The sequence below is a fragment of the Sitophilus oryzae genome, unplaced genomic scaffold, assembly GCF_002938485.1.
Source record: "Sitophilus oryzae breed Bouriz unplaced genomic scaffold, Soryzae_2.0 scaffold_1507_pilon_pilon, whole genome shotgun sequence".
Classification (NCBI taxonomy): Eukaryota; Metazoa; Arthropoda; class Insecta; order Coleoptera; family Curculionidae; genus Sitophilus; species Sitophilus oryzae.
Genome location: NW_022146178.1, coordinates 2,300,940 through 2,317,066, shown reverse-complemented (window position 1 = coordinate 2,317,066; position 16,127 = coordinate 2,300,940). Strand labels below are relative to the sequence as shown.

Sequence of the window (16,127 nt, the reverse complement as noted above, 5' to 3'; positions counted from 1 at the left end):
GAGAGCCCATAAACCCGATTTGGCGCAATAATTTGTTACATCTGTAAAAATGGCTTATTATTGACAAACTCAGGATGATTGTTGGTGATATTGTTAATAAATTCCATAGCGGCCATAGCTATCTGCATTGTTAAGGTGCTCTCCCAGGAAACAGGGGTCCAAGAGATTCGCGGCAAAATGCATTGATTTAAGAGTCATACGTTTTCTATTTTGTAAGGCGGAGAAGCATTCTTTTTCTTCTGACTTAAGAATCGGCATACTTGATACACTTTCGTTAAATTTTTGCTCAATGTCTTGAATTTTGAAAAGAAATTTCTTGCAAAATTCGGATTTTTTGCGAATATTCGCGATTTTGGGACCAAATATTTCGGAAATTTCTGAAATTTTCTGCAAAATTCGAATGGAAATATTCGCTACCAACATCACTAGTTACAATTACTGAATTTTTTAATGCAGCCCTTTTTTGTCTGCTCTCAAAAATGGTGTGGTAGAGCAACCATTTTTAGTTTCAACAGTTGATATGTCTGTATTAGATTTTATTTAACTTGGTGTCAGTAAAAATCGATTTTTTAGATCATAAACTGAACAGAAATTATCTTGTTATTGTCACTAAATGGCGTTATTTTATAATTTGAAATTGTTATCAATTGCCATGCGAAAAAAATAGGGTTAAGTTAGTTTTAAATGACAATTGATGTAAAATCATATTAATAGTGAATACCGTGGATCGTCATTTCTAAGATAGTTTCATGCTGTTTTTTATTTGATCATACAGTATTTATATTTTTTTCACCAACAAAAAATATCAATTGTAAGTCATGTTGATTATAACTACGACGTGCAATATTTTACACACACTTCGCTTGTTTTCAATACTCAAAAGGTATCAGTAAGGTCGTTAGTCACGACAATCATAACGTGACTTTTGATAAAATTCACATTGAAAATAGTATATTTCTAGAAACTATTAAATACTACAATGTTTGTATGAATGATACATTTAATATAATACTAATAAGTTAGTTGCTTATTCGTATCTTATATAGTCCTACAGAATTACCCACGGTTGATTACATTTATTCCTATATTATATTTACATAATAATTTTTAACAAACCCCAAATCATAGACACAATGATAACAATACAATATATATATATATATATATATATATATATATATATATATATATATATATATATATATATATATATATATATATATATATATATATATATATATATATATATATATATATATATATATATATATATATATATATATATATATATATATATATATATATATATATATATATATATATATATATATATATATATATATATATATATATATATATATATATATATATATATATACAACTTACAATTCGTCGCTTTCCTATTAAAAGCGACGTCGTTGGATCCGAGTCGGTAAATCCAACGATATGTCGACGTACAAAATAACAACGTACCATTTTTATTAATTTCCCAACGTCGTTCCCACGTTGGCTTGCACGACGTACATGTACTTGAACTAGCCCGACGTCTACCCATTGTCCGAATAGGATACGTCTCACTGATAATCCCTAAAGTAACGTCCAGTTATATTTTGTTGTATTTTATGTTCATATTTATAACCTAATTTACGTATCTCTATTTATGTCCGTAAATACAATCCATTAAGTAGCATTTGCGACCTAATGAACATCATGAACATAACCTAATAAAAAGTTTTTGTAAACAAACTTAAATTTTTTATTATGCCTAAAAAACACTAAAAAGGCATTTAGGCATTCATCTACATTTTACAGAAAGAGGTCGAGGCTTTTGCAAAATAATAATAGTAGTAGTGATGTCTTGCCTCCACACGTAAATGCGTTTTATCCGGAAGAGATGCTGCATTACACTGGTGCATCTTAATTTCATTTTTTAGCTTAGGATACCAGCAGACCCCATCCTCCTCCGACATGTGAGGTTAGGCTTAAAAAAGTGGCTGCCCATTTTTTTTAACGAGAAAACAAAAACTAAAATATAGTTGCACAAATCCACAAATCACTGATACGCAAAATGCAAAGTGAGGTTACGTGGCGTACGTTGGAATTATATACGTCATAATACGATTGCCCGTCGTCCGGTTTGATGACTTCGGTCGTGTGAGACGACTAATGTTGGAGACCCGGTCGGAATTGGTATATTGGTAGTTCATATTAAGTCGGACACAGAAATCCGCCATTCTTAACACGTATCCGATTGTCAGCCATTTTAAAATCGTTTTTTTTTAAATTTATATTCACATTTCGATTTCTAGTAGAATAATATTGATAAGGTTGAGTTTGGGGGGAACCACAGTACAGTTTTATGATTAAACCAGCTAGAATATCAAAAAATATATTTTGCGAGTTACTTTTTTATAGATATTTTTATTTCATCAATCTACCTAATTTTGAAGACGCTCGTTGTTTTCCGGAGTATTTTAATCAGATATATCAAGAAAGTGACTTCCGTTGACAAAACTGATGTCTGGATTAATGATTCAGAATTATTATAATATGAAATTAGATAGGCACTCATAGTTATATTCGAGGAGTGATTATGAATCCATTTGTAATTAGGTAGTTTGGTTAGGTTTTTATGTATTCTTGTACCAAACGTAACGTAAGTGCTTAGCGACGAATTTTAAATAACTAAAATCCAACGTAATATGACGTTGGTAATTGGTAGAATTACATTCCCTATTAGGTCAGATATCGACGTCGAGGCGACCCGAATCTGCATTCCCCATTTAGGTGCAAATAAGGATCGTCAGGCGGTCGAACCGACGTTGGTACCCGACGTCGGGTTTATTGAACGCGACGTATACCCGACGTTAGATAACGTCCAAATGCTACTTGGGATGTAATACATATACAAAATACCATGTGAATGCGATAAATTTTACATTGGTGAAACATCTAGACCCTTAAATGTTCGAATTAAAGAACATAAAGATTATTTAAGAAAGGGAGATTTTCACCAATCTAAGATTTATCAGCATTCTTGGAACACAGGGTACAGAATAAATTTTAATAACACTAAAATTATAATGAAAGAATCGATAGCCTCTAAAAGAAAAATAAAAGAGGTTTTTTTAATACATTCTAATAAAAATAAATGTATTGCTCATGCATCTGTAGATGTTAGTAATGTGAATTCGATTTTAATCAATCGCTTCTTTGATTTTAAAGAATATAACATAAATAAACATAACATAAAAGTTTGGGGTTTTTTGGTTTTACCTTATTAAGTAATTTTTATCAGATAGTAATTGTTAATTTTGAAGTTTAACTTGATATAATGTCATTTTAGCAGAACGTCAACGGTTTTTGTAGACATATTTGTTTTAAAAAACTAAAGTGTTCTCGAATAGCTGAATTCAAATATTTTAAACATTTTTTTCCTTTATTCTTTGTATTTTTTTGCTTCCGACGACGGAAAGAGATAAACTTTCCGAAACGTTAAGAATTTTTTTTTGTTCGTTAGGCAAATTTGTATATCTGTAAACCCTTAGATTAAGAATAATGTAAACCTAACTTCTGACAAGTAGTTTCCGTTTGGATTAACACAGAAGTGTTAACAAAAATAACTATTTTATTTTGTAGATTTTCTTGCAGTGGCGAAATACCCATATAAGATTTTTTAGAGAGATGAATCCGCCACATAGATATAGACATTTTTAATAATAATTTTTAATCTGCTTTATACTGTAGAAATAAACATTCATTGTTAGGTCAATAATTGATAAAAAGAAAGACGTAGACACAAACGACTTTATTCAGAACAAAACTTTTTTAAATAACAATATAAACTTAAAACTAGATTAATCTTCATCGCTTTCAATAATTCTGCCTTTCTTTGGAACTGGATCTTCTCCATCTGAACCAGAATCGCCCCTGTCCCGTTTGGTAGATCTTCTTTTTTCACTGTCTTCATCTTCTTCGCTATCACTCGTCAGGGCCTTCCTAAAGCTGGTAGAAGTAGTTTCATTTCCTGTTGACACTTCATCATCATTCAAGCTTTGAAGTTTTGCATTATCATTACTTTCATCTTCGCTGTCTGAAATATTAGTCTGAATTCTTAACTTTTTCTTTGAGCGAGGAGTATCAGAATCAGATCTGTCTCTTTTGGTTGATGTTTTATCATTATTTATATCGTCTTCTTCGCTATCACTCTCAAGAGCTTTTCGAAAACTAGTTGAAGTATTTTCCTCTGTCACTGACATTTCATCATCGTTTACGTTTTGGAGAGTATTATTATCATTACTCTCATCGTCACTATCCAAAATATTACGCTGAATTCTTGATTTTTTCTTAGCTAGCTCTCCATTTTCAGAACTAACCTGCTTGTCAGTATTTCTTAACTTATCAAAAACATCATTGGGTTCAGTTGGTACCTCCCTGGGGTTTTGCTCTTCGGTACTATTTGAAGTAATAGTTCGTAGTTTATTAAAAAGATCTTCGTCTTCTGATGATTCGTCTTGTTGTAAAGCCTCAGAATCTGGCAAAATTTCAGTGTCTTCTTCAATTTCTAGTGTTTTATCTATGGCTTGTTGAATCATCTCGCAGTAATTTGTTAATTGGACGGGGGTAATATGACTTGGTATTCGCCAATAACTTTCCTGAAAAAAAAGACAAAAACATGTTGAAATCCTATATAACTGCTTAATTAGGAACAAAAATTCAAATTAACAAATCAACAAATTACAACAAATGATTGTAGTTTTTTGGGAAAATAGTAAAGAAGTAGGTAGTTAAAATAGAAATAAAATTGCAATTATTAATGATTTGTTGTGTACAATAAACAAGCTACTTTTTTAAAGTTCTATCTAATAATATAATTAATAATAATATTAAATTTTTAATAATATAATTAATAATATTAAAAGATTTTTGATTTAAAAAGTTAATTGTCGTACGTTATTCCATATTTTATAGCCAATATACCGGGTATTTTTATTGCTATTTGTTCAAACAAAAAACGAGAGTTGGTATGTATATAACATAAATCAGGAGTGAATGACGTATTCATTTATTTACGGTCACTTCCTGTTTCACCAGAAATGACTACAACTTTTGATTTTTAAATCGTATCCTCGGTATTTTTTTTTACTTTATGCAACAGTAAATGATCTCATATGTCATCTCTTGTCATTTTAGCTTTGTGTGTAGCTTAAAAAAATAGTAGGTAGTAACCGAAACTAATTGAATAGATCAATCAATCCTTATTTGTATCATATACATACCAAATTTCGCTTTTTATTTCAAAAAAAGTTATAGGCGTGACCCACTTTTGAAAAGACCCTGTATATCTTGAAGCGCGTAGCAACATCTACCAATGACGTACAAAAACATTTAACTAAAAAATCAATACAGAAAGATATCTCATTCTCGCCGTAGCTAGTACATGCGCTTATTGATAGGTGGCATCAGTGGTCTATATATTTGTAATTGTTACTGAACTACAGCCGACTCAGGTTACATATACAGTGTGGTCCAAATTGTATTCTGGAAACTTCGGCTAAAAGATAAAAACAAGAAAAAAAGTTTGTATAAATGTATGTCCTAAATTGCTTAGTTTAGGACATACAGGGTGTAGAAGTTTAATTTTTATTTCGATTTTTTCCATATAATTTCTGAACCAAGGGCAACGTAGATATTCGGATGAAAATTGGTGTCTGGAAGTTTTCTGACATAAAAAAATTTGATTTTGATGTCAATATGATTCCTACTTTTAGAGAATGCCATCTACATATCTTTTAACTGGTTTGAGGAGTAATAACTTTTCGTCTGTATCTGTATAAAATCATAGAGGACAAAATGTACATTTACGACATTTTCTGCGTAAAAAAGGTCTCTTGGTAAAAATCGCTAAGAGTAATGGTTCTCAAGATATTCCATATATCTTGAGAACCATTACTCTTAGCGATTTTTACCAAACCAAACTCAAAATTATCAATATCTGTCATCATCCACCTAAATTAAACATGTTGTCTAAATAGTTATTACAGCGCTTTCAGATCGAGCGCTTTCAACATACGCGCGGAGCGTCCGCGCGGATGTTTTTTCAATATAGCTCATCCGGACGGAGCATACGCGACCCATGTGAAATCGTTCATATAGACTCATGGTACTTGCTCGAAGTCGCGGACGCTCCGCTCCATCTGAAAACGCTGTTAGACTGAAATAATAAATTTGATTTATTAAAAGATTTGCCAAAAGTTCAACAGAAACTGTTTTTCCATAATTTAAAAAAAAATCTTCTGATTAATTTAAAAATAAAAAGTTCCCAAATTTATCATTTCAGTTAAATGCCTATCAAACGTTTATTTTTTGTCAATAATTACATGTACTCGTATTTATTAATTTAATTATACTATTTTGTCATATATAACAATGCGATTTTTACCAAGATACATTTTTTACGTATAAATGACGGAAATGTGTATTTTTTCACTAAGTAGGTTTTATACAGGTACGGATGAAAAGTTATTATGCTTCAAAACAGTTAAAACCTTTGAATAAGAAGACTATGGAAGGAGCATATCAAAAATCTTAGGTACACCGCGATGGGCCTCAAATATGGCCGACTTAAATTCCGGTTTATCAGTGTCGTTCTAATTTTATTTAAAAAATGTAAAACTATGATGTAGGGTAGACGTGGGGTAGACTCAATAATTTGTTGTTTTATTTTACGTTGTGAATAAATGTTGGTAGTTATTAAAATTGTTATAAAAATATATAATTCTAATAAAAATAGATAAGTTATAATAAGTATTTATTAACACAAACATCCGATACGCTACTGAAGCAGGTAAGTCAAATTAACGTATCTAAATTCTTTGACATCTAATCTTTGACAAGTAATAAATAAAAGCTAAAATGCAAGAAAAATATATTATTTAGATAATTTAAGTGAATTTCATAAATGATCGGTTTACTACACGTATGTATATTATATAGTCACTTACTAGCGAAAAATTGTTCCATTATTTCACTGAATTTTTGCCGAGATCTACCGCACGCTACACAACCAACTATTTTCGAGTCTTTTTCGATAAATCGCGATAATTTCACTGTTAATTTAAGTTCTGCCACAATTTCCATCTAGATTTACTACCTTTATACAACTATCAGTAGTAGAATAAATAATAAATAACATAAAATAAGCTCCGTAAAGACTGACAAATCCACAAAATTTCAAATCAAATTCAAATGTGTCAAATCGTCAAACAGAACTGTCAAGGATCCCCACCCTAGAGAGCTTTTATGGTGGCTTTTCCGCCCACCATGCATGAATACATGGATAGCATTATGCTCCTTCCTTAGTCTTCTTATTCAAAGGTTTAGGTTAAAACCCATGTAGGTGGCGCCTCCTACAAGTAGGAGTTATATTCACATCGAAATCAAATTTCTAATGACAAAAAAATACCAGACACCAATTTTTATCCAAATATCGACTATAGTTCAGAAATTATTTGGAAAAAACGAAATAAAAATAAAATTATACTCTGTATCCTCGCCTGTATCTCTGAAACGAAGCATTTTAGGACATAAATTTATAGGAACTTTTAAGATATCTTGATAAATTTATAGGAACCTTATTTTTATCTGCCGACTATAATGCCAAAGTTTCCCGAATACGATTCGGACCACCCTGTATAAGACATGACCTGTTTTTATACTTAAACATCATTGTAAAATATAAAATACTATCAAATGAATAGAAAATCTAGAATGATCCAGAATTTGTTGATATTTCAAAAATAACTGACAAAAAATATATATTTTGATAAAAATTGTATATTTATTTTCATAAAGATGAAAGCGTAATAACATAATCTTCAGAATAACACGTACCTGTTCGTCAAACGGTGGACAAATGCCTATTCCCTTGAGCATTTGTTGGATGTCTGCATTTTCCATGGCGGCCTCGGCGTAATCCATTACGGGAACTAATGGAATACCTTCGTTATTCCCGACCTCGTAATCTTCAATGGCATCGGATAAACTCTCCTTTAACCACCCGAGAGCTTCCTGCATTTCTATAAGGAGTATTAATTAATATTAAAATTTCTCGGCTGCTATATTAATATGCCTATTTAGGCGCTAAGTTTCAAATTCAAACAAATACCAGTTTAAATCTTTGGGGGTTTGAGAAACTTTTGGAATATGTTCGGGATCAAAAGTATTATTACAATATACTACAGTATGAAACACGATTAAAAACATTTATACTGATAATATGCATTTAAGTAAAATTAAATAGCTCAGGGCCCGTATTCTGTAACTTTGACATCAGAACGTTACGTTTTCAAAGCGGTGAGCGCAAGTATTCGATTAGCGAAACGCAAGGCAGTCGATTTTGGTATTCTCGTTGCCATGCGAATCGTGTTCTGGATACGCGTTGAGCACATATTGGCAACATCACAATTTCTAATGTAGGTAACAGTCAAAAGTTGATAACTGACGGATGTAACAATGAAAAATGTCAATGTTACGTGAATTTCATAACCTATTGTTGAGTTATGTCAAGCTATTTTTCTATAGATATGTCATTATTCTTATTATACGAGGGAAGTGTTGAAGACGCTTCTCAGCATTTTCGATGTTTTGAACAATATTTATAGCTGCCAAGTCTTAAATTATCAATTACTTATTGAGGAATTTATAGAAGAAGTAGTAATTTTGACTAAAGAGCAAGATAACGCACAAAATCACAATTTTTTCGATTTTCACTGACAGTTCGACAAGCAAAACGATCATTTAAGGCGACCTTTTCAAAGCGCTCAGCGCAATCAGTAAAAACGCTAAGCGCGTCAGATGAGTCAGATGAGAATACCGAAATCGTTAATTAAGTGCGCGCTCAGCGAAAATTAACGTCGTATACGCTGAGCGTCTAAAAGCGCTTAGCGTTTTCAAAGTTACAGAATACGGGCCCAGGTAATTTGAATATGTTAGCTACTCATAATATTATTATTCATTACTAGGGAATGGAAATAACTTATAAAGGATGGTCCGAACTGTATTCTGGAAACTTCGGCAGCATATTATCCAGATAAAAATAAGTAAAAAAGTTCGTATAAATGTATGTCCTAAAATGCTTAGTTTCAGAGATACAGGGTGTAAAAGTTTCAATTTTATTTCGATTTTTTCCAAATAATTTCTGAAGTAACGTCAATATTTGGATGAAAATTGGCGTCTGGGAGTTTTTTGACATGAGAAATTAGATTTTGATGTCAATATGACTCCTACTAGTAGATGGCGCAACCTACATGTGTTTCAACTGTTTTGAAGCGTAATAACTTTTTGTCCGTAGCTGTATAAAACTACCAAGCGAAAAAATATATATCTATATATTATCTCTGATTTTTTACGTAAAAAATATCTCTTTTATAAAAATTGCTACGAGCAACCGTTCTTAAGATATTTAGAATGGAAATAGTCAATACATGTCATTATTGACGAAAAATAGACACGTTGAGTAGATAGTTATTTCAGTGAAATAGTAAATTTGGGAAATTTTTATTTTTTTTAAATTAATCATAATTTTTTCTGTAAAAAATAATGGTAAAACAATTTCTGTTGAACTTTTGGTACAAAAACATATCAAATTTATGATTTCAGTCTAATAACTATTTAGTCAACATGTTTAATTTATGTCAATGATGACAGGTATTGATAATTTCGATTCCAAATATCTCGAAAACCATTACTCGTAGCGATTTTTACCAAGAAGCCTTTTTCACGTAAAAAACGTCGTAAATGCATATTTTTTTACTCATTAGCTTTATACAGGTACGGACGAAAAGTTATTACTCTTCAAACCAGTTAAAAATATGTAGGTGGCGCCCTCTACTAATAGGAGTCATATTGACAACACAACACATTTCTCATGTCAAAAAACTCCCAGACACCAATTTTCATCCAAATATTGATGTTACTTCAGAAATTATTTCGAAAAAATCGAAATAAAAATGAAACTTCTACACCCTGTATCTCCGAAACTAGACATTTTAGGACATACATTTATATGAACTTTTTAACTTAATTTATCTGCAGAATATGCTGCCGAAGTTTCCGGAATACAGTTCAGACCACCCTGTAGAAAATATATAATGCACCTTTATAAACCGTGCAAAAATTATATTAAACTTTTTTTCATATCTTTGCCAACAATAATGATATTGGACTTCCTCACACTAATGGGCCACCCGGTATAATACCTAATCATAATGCAATCAAATGGTTTTTTCGTTTTTGTTCTTTACCTGAATCAGTAATTTTGATCAACAATTCAGCAATGCGCTTCTTTGAAACTGGAGCATTAACTTTTCTTTTAGCTGCGCGATTCTTGTTACTAGATGCCGTTTTTTTCTTCTGGCGCTTTTGTGTTGGGATTGGTTTATTTTTAGATACCAGTTGAGATGATCCGTCATCTTCACTGTCACTGTGTAAGGAATCTCCGTCACTTCTATCATCTTCCAAAGCAGCTGGAAAAATCAAATCAAAAATTGGGGAGTACAAAAAAGATACAATTAAGAAAATAATTTAATAATTAACAGTAAAAATAAAAAGTCTAGAAAGCAGTGTACCAAAAGTAGAAATAACAAAAACTATAGAAGTTATGGTTATACTGCTAGATGTTTGCAGCAATAAACGTGTTACAGAGATATAGTCTGTCCTTGGTTGTACAACGAAAGAGTATCTGACAGTGAAAGTTCTTTTCTGTCATTTTTTTAATGTTGTGTGTCAAAATCTTCCCTGATTGGTTAGACAGACTTTATTTGCAGCAAAATTTATATTTTAAAACTTATTATATGATTTGTGATCAAAATAAAATAGATGTAAACATTTCACCTTAACTTTTAACATGCTTATCTCCATTTTCATCTTATTTTATTATTTACCTTTAAAAGCAAATTTTCTAAAATGGACCGAAATAGGTATTCTCCTTAAACATCGTTTTGAGCGAAGACTATAATTTCCCTATGGATTATAATCTTGAGGTAACACGGTATTTGAACTACTTTTACCCTAACAAAACTCTCGCGAGGTGTCTTTAATATTCATATACAACTTTCGAGCATCATGAAATTTTAAGCAACGCTGTTTAATAAAATTAAGATATTAAACAAAATACCGTTTTATAGCCCTCTTAAAAAGTCGCTTTCATAATAATAAAACGGGTGATATTATATGCATGATACCCCGGTAGACGTTATCATCAACATTCCGTAGTATATAATAATGTTTATATCTTTGAGACGGGTGGCGTGTAAGAAGCCATTAAACTGAGGTATCTGTAAAAAAGAGATAAGGAAGATGCTCTCATTACAGTTAGAATTCGTTATTTTAATAGATATTTACGATACAAGTTACGCGTGTGACAGTTACACAACGAGTGCGTAGCACGAGTGCTTTATGTTATGATAATAATTTCATATCCAAAATTTTAATTTGAATCACAGCAAATCAGTTAAACAAACGGAATAGGCTAATGAGTCGGCAAACGCTTCCTTGCCCACTGCGAAACAATGAAAAACCAAATAATTCCAATTGTTTGGATAAACAAACTAAGTAATGCGAAATTCACAAATAAAATTAATGACTCAATTTATAAACATACTTTCCATTTCACAAACTTTTTTAGGAATACAATCAAAATTACCGAACAATCAAAACACAGCAATAAAAATATATTCATTCGATTATGATTTCCAAACAACGGAAAAAGAATGCAATTTATACAAAGTATGAAGATATTTTCGGTATTTTCGTTAGGATAAAAAGAAAATATGACCTCTAAAAGATATTTGATGGTTCAAAAATATTATTAGGGCTCTCGTAAAGTTTAACTTCATTCTGAACTGGTCTAATAAAATATAAGTGTTCAAATAATATAAAATGTCCTAGAATCATCCTTTTTTCAGTTAATATACAGTAAGTATGTTTCCTTAACAGTCAAGTAAAGGTGAAAAAGAAGAATATATATTTATTATATTTATTTATTTATTTTTTTTTAATTTTATTTCATTTTCTTTTAATTTTTCTTACTGAATAGAAAACGAATTTCCATAGATTAAAAACTATATTTGTTTGCATTGTTCTTTAATCTACATCAATTTTATATTTACTGTATAATACACAATAGTAGGTTAGACACCTATAACTATAAAAATTAAGAGCTAAGGGATCATCTGCTTGTTGCGTGAAAAATGGTCATATTTCATTTCTTCGAATTAAGTGGACCCTTTGGGTAAGTATAACATACATCCGGCATGCTATATAGACACTATATTAAGTCTATCAAACAATGAAAACCAAATTATATTACCATGAAAACGCATTTTGATTTATAGGACTTAAATTCAACTCACAAAACATCCCCCTTTAGAACTTTTTCTTTAATGGCCATAAACGGGAGTAAAAGACCAACCGCCCGAACAAACACTAGAGGCGCCACCGGTCATCAAATGGTGTAAAAATTGCGAAAATTTAATCATCTAATTTTGACACAAGGGGTCGCGCTTAACTTTTTCAATTTTAATTCAATATTCATTGTTTTCAAACTATATTATTAGACTTTGTTGTATTTTGTGAATGTATAAATGTTTTCTTAGCATAAAGTCGCATTATAGTAATTTAAATTATATTACATACATATTTAAGATTCAAATATTATGACATATATGTCAGTTACCGTCTAAAATGTCAACTTGATAACAAAAAGTTAGTTATTGTCAAAAGTAGTTAAAATCGTGTTAAAATATTAACATTTACAAGTTATAATTATATATTTTATATTATTTCAACAACAAACACATAATAGTACAGCGTAATGTTGATATGCAGGTCCAAAACAAAAAGTGCTGTTATATTTTTCAGTTTTCGTTGTCAGCCGCGGAAGTTTCAGTGATTTCAGTGTTGTAGTATAATTTTATTTGTGAAATAGAAATATTGCGTTTGAATTGCAAAACTAAAAGTGGAAGTTTTATTGCAATGTAAGTAAGCATTTGTCCATTTTATATTTTACTTTTTTCATACCTACGACAAATATACATAGATTGAAATTTTATAATTCGTTTTATTTAAAAAATGTTGTTTGTTAACAAGCTTGTAATCCTGTAATTGACATAACTGTTATGTAATATATTCCATTTAAATGTAATATATTACTTTACAATTAAAAAAATGTAAATCTAAAAAATATATTAAAAATATATACAGCCATTAATTGAAATTTTTTGAGTGCGAACAAACACGAGAGGCGCTTTATTATTTACTTTCATTCCTTAACATGATAGACGAAGTTCTAAAGGGGGATGTTTTGTGATTCAACTATATTTTCATGTCTTTTAATTTTCTCTTAACTTAATATTTTATTCAAATTTTTATCTAAATTTGATTCCAAAACAACCTTTAATATACCAGAGATATGAAAAAACTGTTACCTGTTATATTAAAAAACAGTCCCTAAAATGAGAATAAAATTTAAATTTTAAAAGAAAAATTCCAACGACGCTAGAGAGTTCTCGTATTTTACATTTAAAATACTACAATTTATTAGGGAGGGTAAAAATAGAAAATCCTACCGAACACAATTTCAGTTTTTCATTCTTACCATCGCATAATAGTTGACTTACAGCAAAGGCAATAATAGGAACTACTCCGATTTAAAAGAGGTTTCCGAGTTAAAATCGATGATTTTGCATATGGAGCCAGTGAATCGTGCAAATTTCGTTGGCTGAACATCCGCAATCAGTCTAGCGTGCAGCTTCGCAATGTGCTTTTTCAGCAAACACCTACTTTTTGCCGAGAGAGATAGATAGGGCCCTACACAACAGGTCAGAATTTTAACTGGAAATGAACGGATGGATTTGTTTTTTTTTTCGAAAACGAGTAAAAAAGGCAGAGAGAACTGACGCTTGTCTGTAAATAATTAAAAGCTAGAGCATAGTAAGTAATAATAAAAATTAGGTAATAAACGTAATACGTCAAAATAAAACACTAACGCACTACAATACATCAAAACATTTTACTTTTACACGGGACGCGCGTTTCGTTAACTATGATCAGCAGATGATTAAAACTAAACTAATATCTACAAATAAAAAACTAAACAAATTTATACAGAGGCTCAGTTGGCACCGAGTATGCGTGGCAAACTAGCCAAGCGAGTCGAAATCAACCGAGTGTAAAACAGCGTACACACTATGCGAGAAGCAATTCGAAACATGTCAAGGTCGCATTTCGATTTATTTCCAGTTGTCTTGACCCACTTCGGTTTGCCTCGACTCTAGATCATATATATACTTACGTGGATAAATTAACGCCATAAGTTTAGCATTAAAAAATATATCCCCAACATCACGACATGCCATTTTCAAACCTTCTTTATTGCACTTATGAACGTTCAATAGGTTTGTCTTTCTCGAGGACCTGACTTTACGCATGCGCATTAAAAGTGGCACGTATTTCCAAAATAATTACAATTTATCCGGTTTAGAAAGTACAAATTATACATTGTTATGGAAACCAACTTTTCATTGTCATCGTATTGTCATAATCATATGTCATAATGTTATTTCCATTGTGTAACGACGCTTGTTTTTTGCGTTTTTTATTTTAAACATTGTATTAATTACTCTTCTATCGACCGCTTTTATATAGCCAAGGATGCAAGTGTGTTCAGTGAGAAGTTAATTTTAAGTTTGTGCAATTATATTTCTATTTTTTACTCGTTGGGTTTTAATTTTTGGGTAAATACTCGTAAAAATGACAAGAAAGTGTTTGGTGTGTTGAAATATAATATAAATGTCCCCGAATTATCTTTTCACAGGCAAGTAAAGTATTCAGTTGTTCTTTTATGTATATTAAACCACATGCATACTTTCTGGTTAGATTTCCTAAGAATATTGATATTCGTACGGAGTGGCTAATTTATTTTTTATCGAGGGGTAAACCGCAGAGGGAAAAGTGTACACCGTAATTCCTTTTACTCAAATAATCCTATCCTAATTTCTCGTAGTTCCTTCGGAATTCCTTGGAATTCCTTGGTCTTCAAGGTCAAGGTCAATCATTCAAGGTCTTCCTTAGAATTCCTTGGTACGAACTCGGTAACTCTTTCAGTCTGAATCAGCGTTGCCACCTCGGTTTGGCAGTTCCGCAATGAATTTTCTCGTGATTTTTATAAATGTCTAATGTCTCTATAAGTACTAGATCTAACAATAAAAAGTACTATTACGAGATTTACGTTTTTTAGTTAAATTTTAGGATTAATAGGGGATCATGAGGTGAAAATACTGGAAATATGTCGGCACTTACTTATTAAAATTAATTTTTCTCGGGATTTTTTAAAAATATTAGGTACCTAGTTGTATCTATAGGAAAGGAAATTAATAAAACTTCAGTTGCACGTCATAATACGATCACCAGTAAATTCCATAAGATTACGCATGGTATCATTGATGAAGTGCACCCAAAGTTGAATTAATTTCCCTATAGTATACCTAGGTATTATTCCGAGGAAATGAAAAAACAACTTTCTGAGTATAAAGTGAGTGAATAAAAAAAATCTTATGAGGGTTTCTTTAAAATGGCGAAATCAGGGAACGTTATAAGTAGATCTCTCGGGGGTGGTTCTGCCGTACTATTGGAATATATTTTAGATATATAATCGAGGGTACAATATTAAATTAAAATAATATCTAACCTGTAGATATTTGATATTAGGAAATTTTGGAAGCGATTCGAAAACGAAAAACAGATAGTAAAAAATCGCCTGCAAAACGTTTTTCTTTAAATTCAGTACTACCTATTCTAGTATTCATGGTCTACTAATGTTTGTTAATTCTTTATAAAGTTGCTTGTAATTCCTCTTAATTCCTGTGGAATTCCTCTAAATTCCTAAGGAATTCCTTGGAATTCATCGGAATTCTTACGGAAATCATTGGAATTCCTAGTAATTCCTAGGAATTCCTCGTAATTCCTTGGAATTTCTGTAGAATTCCTTCATAATGTACACCATAATTCCTCTGCGGTTTACCCCTCGTTTTTTATTTAATTTAATTTTTTTGACAGTGACCATAGAT

General features: G+C 31.0%; 1 protein-coding gene across 1 annotated transcript in view; it reads right to left on the bottom strand.

Annotated features, from left to right (window-relative positions):
* Window positions 1-3,793: 3,793 nt before the first annotated feature.
* The window catches only part of LOC115878283 (protein timeless homolog), a 469,464-nt gene continuing 457,130 nt past the window's right edge, over window positions 3,794-16,127 (bottom strand). Inside the window, exons 18-20 of the mRNA XM_030894737.1 lie at window positions 10,305-10,526; window positions 7,894-8,078; window positions 3,794-4,655 (exon numbers count right to left, since the gene is read on the bottom strand). Coding sequence (XP_030750597.1) covers window positions 3,858-4,655; window positions 7,894-8,078; window positions 10,305-10,526 — 1,205 coding nt within the window. The 3' untranslated portion in view covers window positions 3,794-3,857. The remainder of the gene's footprint in view (window positions 4,656-7,893; window positions 8,079-10,304; window positions 10,527-16,127) is intronic.